General features: G+C 47.7%; 2 protein-coding genes across 3 annotated transcripts in view; one reads left to right on the forward strand and one right to left on the reverse strand.

Moving 5' to 3' along the window:
* The window catches only part of LOC6601638, a 39,969-nt gene that overhangs the window by 5,259 nt on the left and 14,450 nt on the right, over positions 1–20,260 (reverse strand). For both annotated transcript variants that reach the window (XM_026985806.1, XM_026985805.1), the window contains exons 2-4: positions 18,159–18,226; positions 4,001–4,757; positions 2,729–2,917 (exon numbers count right to left, since the gene is read on the reverse strand). In XM_026985806.1, coding sequence (XP_026841607.1) covers positions 2,729–2,917; positions 4,001–4,745 — 934 coding nt within the window. In that variant the 5' untranslated portion in view covers positions 4,746–4,757; positions 18,159–18,226. The remainder of the gene's footprint in view (positions 1–2,728; positions 2,918–4,000; positions 4,758–18,158; positions 18,227–20,260) is intronic.
* On the forward strand, positions 3,026–3,941 carry LOC6601639. Its single transcript, XM_002026606.2, has one exon. The coding sequence runs from the start codon at positions 3,098–3,100 to the stop codon at positions 3,932–3,934; it is 837 nt and encodes a 278-aa protein (XP_002026642.1). The 5' UTR covers positions 3,026–3,097; the 3' UTR covers positions 3,935–3,941.

Consider the following 20,260-nt stretch of genomic DNA (forward strand, 5'->3'; position numbering starts at 1 on the left):
CAATAATAGGAAACGGCGCGCGGGCATCAATTATATGACAACTTCAGCCACACTCCAAGATTCAGCCTCACTAGCCCACTCCCACTCCCTCCTACATCCCCGTCTCCGTCTATGTCTGTGGCAGTCACCGCCGGCCACATGCCACAAATTCTACACCCACTTAACTTTCAGTACGGTGTCAAATGCCCGCCAGCCCCAAGAGCCTGCTACAGCTTCAAACCGTTTGCTCTTCCTCTGCTCCATTCCATTCATGCCTCCTTCTCCTCATCATCATGCCTCCTCCTCCTCCCCATCCATGTCGGAGATGGCTTTGTTGCAATTTTGCCGGCTGACATGCAAGCGATGCTGAGGCAAAACCATTTGAGAGGACGAGGAGGAGGCGGCAGAGACCGCAGCTTAGAACTGCATCTCAAGTAGAGAACGGTGGTAGGGGGAAGAGAGAGAGAGAGAGAGAGAAATAGTGCGGCCTGTTGGCAGGGTTGCCAGACCTTGGACTGCTGAACGGCGACTTCTTGAGAGGAGAGATCAAAGGAAACCACAAAAGAATGCCCAGCCATGCCAGGCCCCAATCCAAATTGCTATTCATCAGAAATTCGGCATAAGCCAAACCATGGGAAAGATACAGATACAAAATACACACTATACCTACGAGTATACTCGTATATACATATAGGTATGTATGCAAAGCCAGAGATCATACCGAATCAACATCAGAATCGAAATCATTCAACATAATATCTCACGTACATGGATGTGGATTGCTCCAGAAATTCCAGAGCAAAGCAGAGCAGAGCTCCTTCCTTCCTTCGCCCAATCTTCCAAGGCAGAAGTTGCAGCCCATAACGGAATGGAAACCGCATGGACTGGAATGGAATGGGAGGAGGCAATGAGAGATCGATAATCGGTTTGGCAACAGAAATCAAGTCAAGAAGAACATGTAATAAGCGATAATCCACAATAAATGCGCATGCGTGCAGCGCCAGCAAAGAGGAGGATCGGAGGATCGATCGGATCGGTAGGAGTTGCAAAAAAAATCGATACTCAATCCTCAACTGGATCGAAAATTATAGCATTTATGTTGGGGATCGTGGTTCGAGTGTGCGCGCCCGCCGACAGCTGGTTGAGAACGGGAATGGGCTTCAAAGTGGGCGCTTATTGATTTCTCATCTTTTTGTTCTTTTTGCTCTAAGGAAAGCAATTTGCAGTTACGTTACGCAGCTCAGATATGTATATCTGTGTATGATGTATATGTATTTCTATGACTTTATAAATATTCGAATATATTGACCTTGGAGGGTGGACACATGCACCACACACTAGACACTTGGCGAAACCCTAATTAATACCAATTAAGTGCGGCATTAAGCTCAATGAACCTCCATAGAATGTGGCTTGAACATGCAACATGGCAATGGCAATGCCAATCGCGATGGCCTCTGGCTGTGGCTGTGGAATGACGCTTACAGATGGATGACAAGACTGCCAGATTAATCTTTATCTTTCAACAGCTGCACCTGATAAAGCTTGGCATAACTTGTGCCCCCTAGTCCCTTCCCCGACCAACTTCTGGCCGGCAGCTGTTTAACCGCTTTGTCGGCAAACGTCTGTGTGTGTGAGAGAGAGAGAGAGAGAGAGAGAGGGGGGATGCAATCATCAAACGGTTTTGTGGTCTGTGGAGATCGTAGAGATCTGGCACTGGGGAGCAGGTGCTTGCTGGCATTATTTGAATTGTTGTTTGCCAGAACTCTCGCCAGATCATTAGTGGTCTTTCAGAACAGTCGTGCAAAAGTGAAAATCAGCAAAAAAAGCTTGATGCGGGAAAAGACCACAGCCCGCTTTCCACAATGCATATCGAGATGATGTTGATTTTCCCATAATTTCCGCACCTTTCATCAAGCTACTTCCTGTAGCTATTTTCTATAAACTTAATGCTTGATGAGCCCGCACTTTTAAGTCGCTCCCAAAACTCCACCCACAATCACATAACAGGGCACTCTTTATGAGAATCAATGGACTACTGCACCCCCGCGGCCCAAGTGACTCGAACGGAACTGCAGGGAATGGCAGCCAAATGGCGCATAATGCCCGGCTTTGTCACACTTGGTCGCTTGGCTTTTTGGTGGCAGGGGCTCCACTTATAGCTCCACCTCTCCACCCCAGGCGAGACCACAGCTTGCGCCGGCGGGCTGGCTGCGTCTGCCTTCGATCTGGAAACAATACAAATTCCAGTTGCAGACATATCATCGGCTCGCATTACAGCGACGACAACGACAACGACAACGGCAGTGGCAGCGGCGCTCATTGATGCGAAATCGGGTCGATACGGTATTTCAGAGTAGTCCCTCATACGACGCATACGACGCATACGTCGCGACGTATCGATGACAATTGCAAACTGATTTGTGCTGATTTCCCCTCCGCTAAACACGGAAGCCATCGCCTCCGCCGCCACTGGTTCTCCATCGAATGGGGGGTGGAAAATGGAAAGTTAATTGTTTCAATTAAAATATGCTTTAACATTAGCCCTAAATTCTTCGTTGACGCTCTCTTAGAGCGTGGCATAATTTATGGGGAAGTTCCCCCATGAATAGCCTCCGCCAGCAGCAGATGAAATCCCATTTTGATGGCCATCGAGGCGCCGCCAGAGCCAGCAATTGATGGGGGAAATAAATGCCAAGGGATTTGGGGATTCATTCTATTTATATTTCTATTTTTGGGCAGTACTTACCGTTCCGCGTGGTGCTGGCGAGGGAGCCAGTCGTGGAGCTGTTGCTGACGTCATTGTTGCTGCTGCTGCTGCCGCTGTAGCTGTTTCTATTTTGGCTCATTTCGGCGACTGGTATAGATCCGGGCTTTTGCTCATCGTCCAGGACAACAACCGGCACGGCTGTGACCAACTTGTAGTCGGGAAGGTGACCTACGGAAGAATAAGGAAACGAATCGGGTTCATTAGCCGCTCTCTGCGGGAAGGTTCAGCGCGGAAGGGTCCCCAGAGATAATGCTGGACAAGTGATAAGTTGCCGATAAGAGTGAGAGTCCCCAAAACTCAACGAATAAGACAATTCTCAGAACAGTTGGATTGCAATTTTCCACCAAAATGGTTGGACATCTCCCCCCCATCGAAGTGCTGATGGGAATCGTACTGCTCTTTGGTTCCGCCAAGGCGACCTTCAACTGGGATCTGTACGGAACTCTGACCGGACTGGTGCTCCGCCATCTGAATGGCAGCATCTCGGACTTCGATTGGTGGACCTTGCGGATGAGCCACGCCCTGGAGCCCGAGCAGCAGCAGCGTCTGGCGTGGAACATGCCCTGGACGCAGGCTCTGAGGCAGGGGCGAAGTCTCTTGGAGCTGCAGGAGCAGCTGAGACCCAGCAATCCCCTCAAACTGCAGCTCTGGATGGGATTCTACTGGCACCTGCGCCGCTCGAGCCGCCTGGACGGCCGACTGACCTTTGACTTTGCTAGGACTCTGAGGCGCCTCCAACTGCAGCAACAGCCGCAGCCTGAGCTGTGGAGCCCCCAACTGCAAAACATGTGGCAGAGCCTGCCCCGCTCCATGCGGCTCATCCTGCACAGCCGCTGGCTGTGCTTGCAACACGAGCGGGAGATGCTTTATGCCGTGGGGGGACTCCGCCTGGAGCTTGGAGCCAACAGCAACTGCAGCATGTGGCAGGTGCAGGAGCTGTCGGAGCAGCGGGGCCATTGGCTGGGTCTGCTCAATGTGTGCGACAAGAACAGTCGATGGTTCATCAGTATGCAGGAGCACGACGCCACGACGCACTTGCTACACAGTGTCCCCAGCCACACGGCCAGAAAGCTGTGTGTCCTCGAAGGACTAGGCTACCTTGGAGATGCCGTCTCTCCGCTGTCCGATTGCCACTGGAAGCTGAACGATTGCCGTCACTTACCACAAATATTGTTTGGGTCGTAATAAAAATTAGTGGACAGTGTTTTTCGGGGTGTTTCGAGTGTTGTCTGTTTTCTGCTCTCTACTCACCATTTGGAGTCAGAGATCTGCTCTTGTGGCTGCCTGCAATTCCTGGTCCTGGTGCTGGTCCTCCTGCCCCCGCCCCCTTCTCGTACAGGCAGCTGCTGGAGGCCGCATGCAGTCGCTGTGCCACATATTGCTGGTACTGGGCGGCATGATGTTGCTGCTGCTGCTGCTGCTGGATGGAGGCAATGCTGTTGCTGCTGTCGTATCTGAGGAGAAGTGTGGCCGACGAAGTGTTACCCGACTTTTGTGGCATGGGCACATAGATTGTGGGCTGCTGCTGTTGTTGCTGTTGACGGTGCAAGGTGTTGGCCTCTTGCAGCGACATCACTGATATGCCCGATGGCGTCTGGCGTCCGGTTAATAGACATGTGGGCGTGGCCGTGCGTAACGGCTGCTGCTGCTGTTGCTGTTGCGGCTGTTGCAGATTGCCGCCAGATGTGGCCGATGCTGCAGTGGACACCGCCCCATTGCTGGCCAGCGTGGTGCAGCTGAGGATCATCACGGGAGACTTGTCGTGCAGATCAGGCAGAGACGAGGATATCGCGGTGCTGCTCACAATGCTCTTGTTCAATCGGTTGCTGCATGTTGCGCGTGTGTTGCTCTTGCTGCTGTTGTTGCTGTTCCTAATGATGCTCGGACAATTGTTGCTGCTGTTGCTGTTCTCCGGTTGCTGTAGCTGCTGCGACTTTTGCGGCTGCTGTAAGGTGCTGTAGGTGTCCGTAGATTTGCGCGTTTTGAAGAGACGCATGCTACGTGGTTGCTGCAATTGTAGGAGGAGTGCACACAAAATTGTGGGTTAATTTTCGGGAGGGAAGCAAAAAGAAAAGCTGACAACCCAAAAACCTAAATTTGTCTGCAATTCCCCAAATCGACATTCCCTTGCTTTTTTTTCGTTCAACGGAGCGTATAATTAACACAAATTGCAGCTCCGGCGGCGCCTCGAGTGGGAATTGGCCAAAAAAGCAATGCAAAGTGTTGCTGATGCTTAACGATCGATTTCCTACTTTCTGGGGCATGATTTTTCGGGGCATTCCAACTTCCATATGCAACATACGAGTATTCATCAGTCATCACACTTTTCCGTTGCGGAAGCAAACGAATCTCAGAATCTACGAGTAAAGGATCTCCGATGGGCTCTATTTATACCAATAATTTATTTTATGGCTCAACAGCTATACTGGTAGTACTCTATAGATCTATTTATAGTTCTCTATAAAGATTTGTATGAGTGTATAATCGTAGTGACAGGCAGGGCAGTGACAAGTGGCTTATCAATCTTATCAGTCGGCACCGACGACTCAGACACTTCCCCCATATGCTAATGAGGGGAGGCGCCGCCAACGCCGAACCCCCGATCGCTGGCTGGCTGGCTGGCTGGCTTATCGGTTCAATAAACGCCTCAAAGGTGATTACCAGCAATAAAGCCCACAAAAAATAACAAGCCGTGCAAACATTTGTGTGTACTGTGTGTCTGCTTACTCTTTTTGTTTTCAACCATTATTTATTTATGTTTACTGTTGCTTGCGGCATGTGTCACACAATATTTGCGGTACACTTCCACTCGCTGCCACTCTGCCTCTGATTAGTGTATGGATTGAACCAGGGCGCAAGGGGAGGGCACTGAAGGTCAGCCAACAGCTGCCGAGTGGGTGTGGGTGGACGGGCGGGCGAGCACTGAACCACGCACTAAACCATCATCAGAAGCAGCAGAGACCACAGCTGGAGTCAGGCAACTGCCTTGTACTTTTCAAATTAGCCAGGCTATGGTCAAAGCTAATTTGATGTTTTATACGACAGTCAACAGTTAACAGCCAGCTGCAACATTCACCCAGTCCCAGTCCTATTCCCATCCCCAGTCCCAGTCCCAGTCCCAGCCCCAGTCTCCGCTAATTGATGTGACATTTGCGTGTGCATCTGCAGACGGGACGCATTGGGATGTTCTGTGTGTGGCACAGTGGTGTAGCTCCGATTAGTGGGCTTAGTGTATCGATTTGTTATAGATAACACAGTCCCCTACTATCCATTTATCATTTATAAATAGTAAATGATTTGCATGCTCCTCGATGTGTATCGATTCCTAGGGAACCTTCAATCAGCCATATGACCATCATTAAGCAATCAAATCTTCAGCTATTTCAATTATTTGTCGTCCAATCCATGACCACTGTCTCTGTCTGGGACTCCAAGGCCAATGAAGCGGATATCACCGCCAATTCCTTGGGTTGCTTTGGCTACTGTGCAGCCATAACTTTGCTAATTTTATCAGACGCTTTGAACCTTGTCTGCCTGATTTTTATAGACGCTTTTAGCCATGGCTATAGAGGATGTGGCAGAACCTTAGATCCCGAACAATATGTTGTCGTAATGTGCATTTAATTGGTCACCGAGGTCGTTGCCATAAATTTCGCTTGTGCCTGTGGATGTGGATGTGGATGTGTGCCTCTAATTAATAGTGCAAAATTTTAATGGCCATCGTCGTATGATAGTAGGAGATGGAATCGGAATTGGAATCAGTATCGTTGTCGCTGTGGTAGTCATAGTAATAGTCGGAGTCGCAATCGCAGTCGCAGTCGTCAGAGTTATAGTCAAAGTGGAAGCCCAAGAGCTCAAATGGCCGTCTTGTTTATGGGAGGAAACCAGTTTCAAGGACGCGCCGCTGGCGCGATTCCAAGAACTTCACTTGGCTCATTACCGCATGACGATCGTCATATCATCGTGGATGTGGATGTGGACTCTCCACACGATGGAGTATGGAAGGATGGGAGGATGAGGGGATGGGGTATGCGGCTAGGGATGTGAGGTGGCGCGTAGCGAAAACGTGACTCTCCGTCTCTTCGGGGCTGACGATTGCTAAACTATTTTTTAAACTGCCTTTCAGTCGGACAAGGACAAGGCTAAGCCGATGGCCCCGTCGCATATTTCTGTGCACTTAATTTTATTTTAATTTGCGAACAGCAGCAGCATCGTCCTCGTTCCACGTTCCTTTTTTCTTCTTTTCTTAATAAGTAATAACCACATTTTCCCCGGCTTTTAGTATGATCCACTCTCCTTCAAAGTGCTGCTAGAGAACCAGAGCCACAGAGGCAGAGCCAGAGTCGAAGCAATAGCCGCTGCAGAGTTGTAAAATTCCTGTAAACAAGCAGAGGTTGCTTGCCACAGCTGTGGCATGTGCCAGCCTGGCAACACACACACACACACACACACACACACACACACATTCAGATGATCCCCCCAACAATTGCAGCAATGGATTGGCATTGCCCAACGGGTTGCCAGAAGAGTTTCAGCAGCCAAGGAGAGTGTACAAAGTGTACACAGAGGGTAGTCAATGGAGAGAAAAGGATGCACTCTAGGGAGATAGTACATATGTACATATATGGGATCATTATAGATAATGGATAAAGGTGGGATGGTAGAAAGGTGTAAAGTTCTCCCAGAGCCAAAAAGGTTCCAAAATGATAGATTTCTCTTACAAGAAATACCCCACTTTAAGCATTCCATCAACTGCTTGAACACCCCACCACTTGGGGCAGCATTATCACGGGGCAGCACGGGACAAGCAGAGTTGTTACCTTTTGTTGCCACAAGCTTTTTGAGTTATTTTTTTAGTGCATGTACCTTATGTACCCAACATATACATGCTTACACATACACATACATATAAATATGCTGCGATATGGCCTATCTACCATGCGCCTACATATCCATGTGTGTGCTGCTGCTGGTGTATGTGTGTGTGTGTGTGTGTGTGTATGTGTGTGTGTGTGTGTGTCTACTACTGGCAAGTCCGCATTCTTTTAAAGGTTGCCCCAAGTTGGCCAGAGAGCCGGGGCCAGCGTCAGAGCCAGAGCCAGACCCAAAGACAGAGCCGCCGCATAGCATAGCATGGCATGGCATAGCAGACCAGCTCGAACGAAAACACGAAAACATAAACCAAAACCGAAACCGAAAACCAAAAACCAAAAACATTTGCCCGCCGGCCGCCTTGAATGGTGCGTCGGCGTCAGCGTCAGCGTCAGCTTCGGTGGCAGCGGCAGTCTCCGAGGCTGTGGCGCATGCGTCCAGTTTTCATTTTCGTTTTAATGTTGTTGCTGATGCCGGTGTCGGCTTGTTCTTAGTAGCCCAAAAAAGTACAAAAAACTATTGAAAACAGATCGATGGTTGCCATCAGATTTATATAGATGTGGAACTTTAGATTCGAAAATTCATATTATCGTCTTTTGAAATCAAAACAATACCCAAGGAGTACCATTTGCTTGCCTTTTTATCAGCACTCAGCTTTTTTTTGGGGCGCCAATCTCAGATATACATATATTTTAATTGCGGCACAAAATACAGACACAGAAATCGAACGGTGTTGCAGCTAGCCCTGGATCGGGAGCGGGCGAGGGCGCGGGCGCGGGCGCGCAGTACTGCAGAGCGGAATGTGGCTGACCTTCAGGAGGCCTTCTGCCACCTGTTTGCCCAGTCCCCAAAGGAGATATCGGATTGGCCAGTGGAACAGTTACTGGACGCTGTTCCAGCTAATTAGGCATATCGATATGATTATCCCCTCTGCGGCAGTGCCTGCTGCTGCTGCTGCTGATGCTGCTGTTGCTGTTGCAACTGTGACTCATCCTCGTGTGCCGTGCGCTGCGCAAAATGTTGCTGGAATGTTGCTGCCACACTCGCCCGGCTATAAATAGTTAACATAATCAAAATGCAGGCGTGTAAGCCAAGCATTTGCATAGTTCTGCCTGCATGCTGTTGCCTGTTGCCTGTTGCATGTTGTTGCTCTTGTTGCCTGCTGAATGTTGCTATTGGCAATTATCTTTGGCATGCGCAGACATTGGTCTAAATGTCAAGGTAAATTATGATGCGTTCAGCCACTATTACGTCTAATAGTCCAAAATTCATGCACGTGTGCAACTATTTTTAGTTGTTGTCGGAGTCGCCCCTCCCAATGACAGATCACTGAACAGAACCTGCTACTGCTGCTGCGGCTCCTCCTCCTTTTGCTGCTGTTGTTGTTGCAACTATTTGATGCATGTCTCTGGCTGCGCCCATTTCTACGCTAATTAAGCCGCGACTTCGACTTGGACTTGCACTTGGCCGAGAGTCCCAGTCCCAGTCCCAGTCCCAGTCCACGCCGTAGTACCACTCGTAGTCGTCGTCGTAGTCATAGACCCGGCCAAGGCCTCTCCCATTGCCATCTGAAGATGGCGTGGGGAGGAGGAGGAGGAGGAGGAGGAGGGAGGCACATGGCCTGCAGCGTTTGCAACATTTAATCATCACATTGCTGCAAAAATCGTATCATTAGCGTTTTTACGATTACGCGCTTTATCAAAATAGCTGCGGCAGCAACAGCCGCAACAGCCGCAACAACCAACAGCAGAAGCCTCTGCATTTGCAGATGCACGTTTCTTGCCTCACACTTGCCCCCGTACCCGTTACCCGTACCCGTACGATGGGATGCATGTGGTGAGAATTTGTGCAGAATGTTGCTGATAAAATGCCAGCAAGCTATCGATATATACATATAATGGTTTATCAATGCTGATAAAACTGTATCTTTTTGGAAGATGAGCTTCCCTCAGATGTTCAAATGTTCGGTGTTTTTTCATCATATTATGTACATGTACATATATCGGATAATTAATCGGTTTGCTGTCGGATGATTACAGATTAGATGATTAGAGATATTCATATTCACAATCACAGAGAATATCTCTGCATATGCAGATATATTTTGAGTATATTTAGAAAAGTTCTGCTGCTTGGGATATACGTCGTTTCAACGTCTGGTTCTGCTTCATTTCGCTTGTGCATTCCACTGTCCATGAGGTGATTAAATATTTTGTCTCGTTTTTGTGGAAAATTGCCCGATCACATACACGCACACACACAGAAATGCACACTGACACTGTCAAGCGCTGAATAAAAACGAAAAGTGAAGCGAAGAAGGGGCTGGCGGACAAAAGTTCTAATCAATGCTATCAGCAACGATGTTGCAACGCTGCTGCTGATGACCTGGACGCCACTTTGTCGTTACGGCTGCTGGTGCTGCTGCTGCCACTGTTGTTTCACGTACATGTAATTTTTTTAATTGCAGATAACAATTTTGCAATTGGTGCAGAGACGACGGCAGCAGCAGTGGCAGTGGCAGCAGAGGCAACAGCAGATTTCCACTTATGAATTCGGTGCGCGGCACACACACCCACAACAAAACTTGAAGTGATTCCCACTCCAGTCCATTCCTCGGCCCAAAAATAACTGTTTAACGATGGCCAAGAGAGCAACAACAGTTGGCGGGGGCTGTAAGCCTATACTTTCACTGCTGTTGATGTTGCTTCCACATGTGTTGCGCCCGTTGACAGACCTGTGGACAGCCAGGCGATCCACAAAAAAAGGATGCCATATCCTTGTTGTTGCTGTTGGTGCCGGCAGATTGGTAACTCAACACCAGACGCCACATGTGATGCAACAGGCAACATCATTGTCATGTGATGTGATGTGATGTGATGTGATGTGATGTGATGTGATGCTTCACTTAATCAGGTGTTGCCACTGATCCGCAACGACAATTACACACGAGTGCTGTTGTGCTCTTGTTGTTGCTAGTGCTGGTGCTGTTGCTGCTGCAACTTGTGGCAATTATGCCTTGAACTTGTTCTGAACGCGCTCTGAAATGACAATTTCATTCCAAGCTGCCGCTGTTGCTGTTGTTGCCGTTGTTGCTGCCGCTGTTGTTGCTGTTGCTCTTAGAGGTTGTTCAACCCGTGCCACAGCTTTCATGGCTTGTCATTAGCTAATGTATGACGGCAGCAGGAGGCAGCAGTCATTGGACTGGACTGCACTGGACTCCACTGAAGCGGGGTGGATGCGATCGGACTGTTACCGGGGAATGCTCATGAACCGCATGAACCTCAATTATTCTTCACATACACATTCTACAGAATGTACGAGTGGCGTGTATGCACACGGGAAATTCCTACGATGCGTTGCAGCTGCAACTCTGACCATTACCATAGTTCTAGTTCATCTGGTTCTAGATCATCTCTGCAACTCCTCTCAAAAGTTTGAAACGGCTCGGGCGGGGGGCAGAACACAGACCGCATGAAAAGTGAAAGGCAAACAACAAGAGCAATCCTCCGGGAGAGAGGTTAGGATTGGGGTTTGAGGTTTGCTTTGCTCTGTCAACATCTTTATGCTGATCTTTATGCTATCCATTAGTACGGGGTGCCACAATGCCACATCGTTTCGAAGCTACGGGCCAAGACAATGTCTCGCTCATCCGTCCATCGGATTGGGCAACAACCCAATGGCTGTTCCAATGCTCCAATGTCCCAATGCAGCGCACAACTCACTTTTGACACCTCGATGACTTTGTGTGTCAGGCAAACACATGAAGCGACAAATTCCACGACACTAAAACAATAAATACGGATACAATAAAAGATACAGCAGATACAGTTGGGGACTAGAGTGGATTTGTCACATTTCACTTTTCAGTCTGTTCAAACTCTGACATTTTATCAGAGGTTTTCCTCAGAGTTTCCTTATAGCTTGATTCCGCGATAACTGATCGATCGATGATTTCCCCCGATAGCTGCTCATTAGCCAGGAACACAAATCACCTGAAAGCACACTAACAAGCTCCAAGAAGTCACCCAACCAAAGGCAGCAACAGCATCTGCTCCAAGTACACGCACACGCGTAATATGTCCCGTACTCGCACTTCCACTGTCACGTATGCGTATGCGTCACTCCACTCGGGGCGAAAGCAATTTCCTTGGAAAATTGCTGCCTCCGCAGTGGCAGTGGCCGTGCAGTGCAGTGCAGTGCAGCACAGAGAAGACCAGAGCTTCATCAATTTTTATCGATGAAGACCCATTTGGTTGATAACTCCATTTGTGGCAAATGTTGCGCACGCGCGTTTTAGTTGCTGCTGCTGCTGCTGCTGCTGCTGCCGCTTGTTGTTGTTGATGCTGATGCTGCTGCTTCTTGTGGCTGCTGCTGCTGCTGGTCCTGCTCCTGCTCCTCCTTCTGCTGCTCCTGCTGCTGCTTTTGCCTTTGCCGTTAGTAAATTTCGCGCGAAAAACTTCAAAGTTAGTCTGGTGCCTGGGCCAAGCAAGCACCAAGCACCTTTCCATGCTGCTGCAGTTCTTGTTGCCACTGCCACTGTTGCAAAAGGCAAACGCACGTGTTGCTATGCACGCTATGAGGATGTTGCTGCCGTAACAGTTGCAATTGTTGCTGCCGTTGCTTATTGCTGTTGCCACTGGATCTCGACTGTCACTGGCCGTTTAGGCCAAACTTGGTAAATTGTTTTGTTGAGCACTGAACGTTGGCCTTTCTTTTCAGTCGCCGCTTATATGGACATCGGTTGCTGGCACTGCTACCACTACTGTTGCTGTCTCCGAGTGAGAGTTGCATACTAATGTTGCTTTGGTTTTTATCTGCCAGCAATTTTAATTACCACATTGGGCGGCAGGCAACAGGCGGCAGGCTCGAACTGGGATTCAAGTGCTGGGGGGAGTGCTGCTTTCGGCTGCCGCATTGATTTGGCACAATTTACATATCAAAGCGAGCGAAGCAAACTTCCTGTTCCACACCCATCCATATCCATTCCATACCATACTCCACACCGAGGAGAAGGAGCAGCAGCATGAGCAGATGTTCCCCATGGGTCAAGCCCGAGTTGTTGGCCATTTACAGCAGCAGCAGCAGCGGCAGCCACATGAGTGCCTGCAACATCAGAAGAAGCAGCAGCAGCAGCAGCAAACACTGACTTGGTTGCAATGATGAGACACGGCTACTGCTGGGAGTCCATTGGCCCTCATGCTGTTTACTTGCACCACTTTTTGTAGCTGTCGTTTGTTTGTTGCATATACCCTCGTACCCTTGAAGAGGGTATCGGAACATTTGCCAGATGTTTGGCTGCCCAAACGACGAAACTATAGAGAGAGACCCATCGCCGCATCGCACTGCAAGAGTATCTATATCTTCGGCTTTTACTCATTTTGTTGACTGCCTGCCACATTACGTGTTTTTGTTGTTGCTGCCACCAATGCTGGTGCTGATGCTGTGCTGATGCTGTGCTGATGCTGTGTTGTGCTGCGCTGTGCTGTTGCCGCTGTGCGAGTGCTCATTGCACTGGGCCGCTTCTTCTCTTCTGCCTCTTTCTTCTTCTGTGGGTATTAAAATTACTTGGCATGTAATTAGTTTGCTTCGGTTTTTTGTGGGTCTTTTTGTATCTTGTCGATCGCTGCGTGTGGCATTGGCATCGGCATCGGCATCGGCATCGGCATCCCCCCTGTCAATGATGGATGCAACATGTTCGTTCCCTTGCCTCTGCTTCTGGCCAAAGGTGTTATTTTTATGGCTTTATAATGTGAGTCAGTTGGGGAAGTTGCCTGCAGCCTGCTGCCTGCTGCCTGCTGCCTGCCCCGTTATGTGGCATGTCAATCACTTGACGTGGCTTTATAATGGCTTTGCACAATGGGCAAGAACGAATCGGAAGAACAGACCAAGAACGAGAATGAAAGCAGAAAAGGAAACGAAAGGAAAGGAACGGAACAGAAAGCAAAGCTAAGTGCAGCTGTGATAAGGGGGAAACTTATAGAAGAATGTATCTCAGGGCTCATAGGATGCAGAAGACACCATTTTGCGGGGAGTACCGCTTGAGAGAAAGTAAACTATGCCAAAGAACTACAAACTATTGGCTTTTATTTAAAGTATCTCATGGATATCCATCAAATCTCTATGCCGTCTTTGCGCTCATATTCTCCTTTTCCTGATCTTATTTTTCCTTCTCCCTCTCCATTGTACAGATCCACATTCATCAACAATTTGAGTGCCCCCTGCTCCCGCTTTCACCTGTCTCTCTCTGCTCTCCTCTCCCCTCCACTTCCATCCAGATACATTCTCCTGCAGTTATTGAGGTTTGGCTTCGGCTTGGCTTCGGTTCTGTTGTTTCCGTTTGTGCCACTTGTGTCCAGTTGAGTTGAAAATTATTGTGATTATGGTAAACTCTTGTTGCTTTTTCTGATGCTGATGCTGATGCTGAGGCTGCTGCCAGTCGGATCTCTGTGTGCACCTGCTGCTGCTTTTGTGGCTCAGATTCTCCAGCGGTTTGCAGTTTGCATACTGCCCCATACCACATGCCACCACATGTGGTGCTGGCTCTAGTGTTTTATTGCTTTGGCTTTGGCTTCGGGCTTGGCTGCTGGGCTGCTGGGCTGCTGGCTGTTTGGTTTGGTGTTTCCATTGTTAGACTCGTTTGGCCGCCGCTTAATTGCCGCCTTGGATTCGGATTCCGATTCTTATTTGTTTCTGATTCTGGATCTGTGTTTGCTTAGCTCTTTGCCATCGCAGTGCTAAACACAGTGCTCCGGGATGGGTGTGGGGTGCGAGGGGGGATGTGCAACATCCAGCACAGCTGCAGCTGCTGCAAAGCGACTCTCGCGAGGCGTGACTAATCAATCGACCCAAGCCAGGGGCCAGACCAGACCAGACCAGACCAGACCAGACCAAGGGCTTTTCTCTATCATCAATCTGTATCTATGTATTTGTATCGTGTCATGCCCTTGCCTGGCACTTCAATGTCGAATTCATATTTTATTTTCTGATGTTTGGTGTTTTTCGTGTGTGTGGGGATGAGACGCGGCCAGCCCTGCCCCTGGATAGCCATCGAAATTTGTGCCTCTTTTGGCATTGCATTTGAGGCTAGGCCTCTGTGCGTGAGTCTGCTTGTGTGTATGCTGCATATGTGGCAGATAAATCTCTTGCATAAAGTGCGCTCGCTCAGACATCAGACATTCAGCTCTCGTCCCACATCCACATCTCCGCTGAGCAGCACCAAAACTCGATGCTAATCAAACGAAACTTTTTAGGCTTTCCCAAAAACCAAAAACTTCATATTTGACCTTCAAATTGTGGCTGGCTGCTCTCCCTCCTCGCTGTCGATGTGGCAGTCACGCCCCTCTAAAGGTCCCTGAAGCCACTCACACACACGTACACACACACACACACACACACAAACACACACCGAAAAAGAGGCTGCCATTTCACTCAACATCGGAGTCGTGTAGCCGTAGTCTCGTGGCTGGGAGTCGAAGTTGAAGTTGACTTCTTCACGACAGACGTGCAATCCATCAAAGCTTCTGCGGCTTTGGCTTCCACTGTAGCAGCAGCGGCAGCATCGGTAGGGTGGGGCAAGAGCATAATACATAATAATATTTGTGCAAAGTGTTAAGGCAACAAAACAGCAGACAGTAGCAGACATACTCAGACGACAGCAGCAGCACGAGTAGCAGGGAGACGGCCAACGAAGAACAGAATCTAAACAGCCACCAGAAGATGGGGGGACAGACTTCAGGGGCAGGATCAGTGGAGGAGCAGAGGAGCCGAAGCAGAGTTTAGGTGGAAGGAACGTCAGCGGACAGCGGACAGCGGACGAACGACGGACAACGACGACAACGTTTTGTTTTAATTTACTCGACGCCGCCGCCAACGACATTGTTGTTGTTGCTTGTGCTGTTGGGTTTCCTGTTTAGATAGTTTTTTGTGATTTTATGCGATACACCTTCCATGTACAACTGTTAGGCGGTGGCTGGGGGCACGTTGCAAGGGACTGACTGTGGCAGGTACTGGAGCAGGGATTGTGCCAGGCACTGGGCTGAGGCTGGGGTCGATGCTGCTGCCGCTGCTGTTCGTCCACTTTGATGTACGTACACTTTGAAATGTTGTTGATGAGTACGCGAGATTTTTAAAAGATTGCAACACGGCAGCAGCAACGGCAGATGATGCAGTGTCAGTGGCAGCGACTCTGTTGGCTTATATAATAAATTTTAATGCACGCCCGCCCTGGACCTAGCGGATGGACGTGGAGGCAGTCCCTGCCCCCTCCCCTCCCTGCCTACTGGCACCGCTCACAGTGGCTGCGCAGATTAATTGAAAAGGTTTCCTTTTGGCCATCGCTTGTGCGGGGATGTCCTCCATTCGGTGCCACTGTGAGCCACTTATGACTTGTGCTGTTCGTCTGTCACTTTGCTCTGCTTGGAGCTTCATTAGCCTGGCCCGAAGCCTTGCCATAATTCACGAACATGCATCACAGGCGGCACACACAATGCCAAAAAAAATATATAAAACTAACAAAAACAAAAGACTTGGGAAACGAACGTGAAGCTGAAACTGAAACTAAAACTAAATCAAAGTTTAGTTTAGCTAAAGCCTTCGGCAATTATATCAATTAACTAAAGACCCCCGACGCATGTGATGGCACTCACACACACCGCAGCACGGGCAAGGGAGAGGGGCAATTTCAGCGGGCTGGGCCAAGAGACGCCCCAAAAAAGAAAAGAGCCAGTCATTGAGGCCCAGCCAGGGGCAATTATAGAGCATAAAACATCGATAATCATAATAATTAAGGATGACTGGGCCAGAAAGCCAGAACCAGGCAGAAGCCGGCAGAGAGACAGCCAAGGAGCTGCCTGCTGCCTGCTGCCTGTGACAACGCATACAGTAGCCCCTCACATCACAGAAGATTACAGAGGGAGCTGAAGGGGCTGGAGCGGAATGGAGACGATGACGAAGCGTCAGTGAAGTGGAGATGCTGCTGTTGCACATAAATTGGTAATTAAAGCCCATTTAGGGGTTTTAGGAACCCCAAAACGTTTATTCTTCTTTAGGCACTGCCATGATTTGTGCATTTAGAAAGTATATTCTCCTTCCTACTGCCCTACGGATTCCTCCAACTATTGTTCGTGAATGAATCGAATCAACGAAAGAGCATTTCTTTTCATCATAATTCTATAAAAGATGTTCCTCTATCAAGAATCATGGCTCCATACAAAGGTTGACTTCTTCTGTAAACCAAAACAAAAATCCAAGAACGAATCGAACAGAATCCCAACCCAACAACAAAGGAAATAAATGGCACTGTAAAAACTGTAACAAATTTATTTGTGAAGTTTGGCCCGACTTTTGTCTGCTTTCAAGTCTCATAGTTTGTTCAACAGATAAATCGTTTTTTGTCTGCGATTCTGGCCACGACAACAGACAGCACAAACGGCACAAACAATTGGCTATTTGCTGGGAATTGCGTTGACACAGATGAGGAGGGGAAATATCAATTTCTATTTCCATTGAGCCAAAATGCTCTGTTACCGATGGACTTGTGAATTGTGGCCTGCAGCAGGCCACAGGCAGATATATATCTAATTAAATAATGGCTAATGATCCGAACAAGACCCAAATGGGTGTCAGATACTCTCGTACAAATGATTCATGGGATTTGGGGCAAAGCGAACAAAGAGCTGCCCATAAACTTGACCCACAAACATCATGAATCACTTTTCTGGCTCTGGGATGAGGATGAGTCCGTGAAAATTAAGAAATATTGCAGACAGCCAAAAAAAGCGATGCAGAAATAAATGACTAAGTGAAAAGGTGGAAAAGGGGTAAACGTTAATTCGACGATGATTTATTAACTCTCCTGTAAATCATTTTCAAATGTAATCCATACGCTTAAGCGAATCCGTTCTCAAGACTACACTCACCTACAAAAAAAACCCCCCCAGAGACAATTCAATTTCACTTTGGCACCCATTTCATGCATGAATTGTGCTCATGGGCGAAATGAAAAGAAAACTTCACAATTTTCTTGCGTTGTGGCATTTCTACCTTTTAATTTTCTCAGATTTTCACTTTTTCAAAATGTTTTCCTGCGTTTGTGTTTGTGTTTGGGTGTCATTTGTAAATGTTTCGGTTTCTCCGCCTTTTATCATTATTTATCATATTTTTGATTAACAAAAACCGAAACTTGTTGCTGTGCAGTTAAGCAGAAAGCAGCCCACCAGATCGTAAAAGCCACAACTGGAGCATGAAAACTTGTCAAATGAATGGAACACGTGCGAGTACGAGTGCGGAGTATCTTTAGAATTCCGCCAGCTGTTCTTTGACTTCTTTCCGACTGCCATGGAAATCAGAGGCAATATTAGTAGGCAAATCGATTGGCCAGGCTCTAATGATGTGTCGTGATGATCGTGTGCCCATTAGCCGATCTTCGAGAGATATTTGCTTTCAAGATTTGCAGAGCCAACAAAAGTGGCCAAATGGCCGCACATAACATAATTGCTTGACAAATATATCAGATTGTTGTTGCTGGTTTCACACTTACCTCTTAATGGGTTTTCGGCTGCTATTTTGGTGATTTCGGGCTGGTTTCGGGGTGGTATCGTCAGCGATCTGCAAAGAATCGAAAAGAAAGAAAACTCCAATTAGGTTTCCAAATCGATTTGCGAATCGCGAAATCTATCCGCCATCGTTCCAGCGTGCCACATGAGCACATAAATCAGGGAACTTCATTAAAACGACTGCCAAAATCTACGAATATAAATCTAAGCTGCAAGTGTTGCACTTGCCACTGCCACTGCTGCAACCTGCTGCAACACTACGTGACCGAGAGCAGCAAACAGGGGACTTGGAACAGGGAACAGGGAACATCGAACAGGGAACAGGGAACAGAGGAATAAATAACTCAATTTAGGAACGGCAAAAAAGTGTTAACTCGAATTTTGCCAATAAATCAATGGAGCGGAGGTGCCGCGGCTCGTGATTAGCGATCCCCCCGCTCGATGGCTGCTTATCGGTCGTCCCCGTTGAAAGTAATTCCCCCTCGACAGATTCCGGAAGACTTCTTCCAATAATCATCGCCAGCGAGATCGGTTGGGGGGAAACACGAAACGAGATACGAGATTGGGCAGCCGTCACGCCGCCTGACAGGCAATAACTTTGGCAATCTTTTTCGGGCCAGCTTTCGGGCTTCACTTCATCTCCCTTTTTGGCCGAAAGCCCAAAAGCGGCGTTGAGTTGTTTATTATAAATATTACAAAGTTTTGGCTCCGAATGGCTCCAATTCTGCATGCTCCACGCTTGTCAAGTCTGCCTCTCGCAGATACAGATACATCTGCGTGTCCCTCTCGGACAGACCTCTCGCAGATCTCAATCTTCAGTCTGATTTCGCTGTTGAACCATCCATCAAGTTGAAATTTAAATTAATTTCCGATGCCACTAAACTTTTATTAGGAATATTTAAAGACATTTTTTAAATTGGAATTTGTATAAGTTTTTTGATCAGAATAATAAGAATAAGAATATAACTAATTTCTGGAATCTTAGCTGGCAGTTCTATAATTCAATTAAAATTCAGATTGTAACATGACAAAATATTAATTCAAATATTTGTACAGTTCATGGCAATTACAAAATTTAATCAGATATTTTCAGTGCTGAATAAAACCTTTAGCAAAGCAGCTTGTTTGGTGGATGGATGTCGATGTGGATGTCTGGGGCCCGAATTCGAGGGGGGTTCCAGCTCGGACTGACGGCTCGGACGGTTCTTAAATCCAATCCGGTTCTTATGTGATTATTATTCGACTTGCGACCGGTTTGCCAGGCAAAACTGTTTTATAATTTAATGCCGTTTTATTTTGCATTTTGTTGTTGTTATTTTTATCTCTTGGTTTCTGTTGGCGTTCGATTTTTTGGGATGAATTTTAACATTTTGGACGCATTTGACACACATGCCGGGCCTTGTCCTCCCCTGAGACCCATCACCCATCTCCCATCCACTCATCCCCCACTCTCCATTACATCTTAATTTAACTGTAAAACTTCAGTTTATTTGGCTTATACGCTTCCAAATCCGATATTTGTGTTGGTTTCATTTCGTTTACATAATGAAATGAAATTCGGCATGAAATTAGCATCGATATGGTCTTCGGTCTCTCATAATGGATCTGTATCTATCTGCGATGGTTGTCTTTGCTCAAATTATGGGCTTAAAGATCTTTAAAGATGCTTCAACTTTCTTTGCTTTGCTTCCTTCCGCCTTCAGAGCAAGCCGGACCCTTGGGTCTTACGATATCTTCCGCATATGAGTGGCAGGGGGGAAATGATGGTTACCGCAACAACTGAAACACTGAATACTGCGAAACAGTTGAATTTATTACCCCGGAAAACTCAAGGTTAACTCCACTTGCCGTTGGTTTTTCCTCCCCTCATTGCGCCAGTCCATTTCCATTTCCCCGTGCGAAAACATTGCGAAAACGCAACGCAAACACAGAAACGCAACAAAAGGAAAATCATTACAAATCTCATACAGTATGAATGTGCAACTGTTGGAGGCAGGTAGACAGAGATAGCGAGGGAGACAGAGAGATGATGATGATGGTGGGGCCATATATGGCCAAGAGAAAGAAAGAAATGGCCAAAAGAAGA

The sequence above is a fragment of the Drosophila persimilis genome, unplaced genomic scaffold, assembly GCF_003286085.1.
Source record: "Drosophila persimilis strain 14011-0111.01,24,50 unplaced genomic scaffold, DperRS2 tig00000002-arrow-pilon, whole genome shotgun sequence".
Classification (NCBI taxonomy): Eukaryota; Metazoa; Arthropoda; class Insecta; order Diptera; family Drosophilidae; genus Drosophila; species Drosophila persimilis.

Excerpts from the sequence above, each read along its gene's own strand:
- LOC6601639 (XM_002026606.2), top strand. The coding sequence starts at position 3,098 with ATGGTTGGACATCTCCCCCCCATCGAAGTGCTGATGGGAATCGTACTG.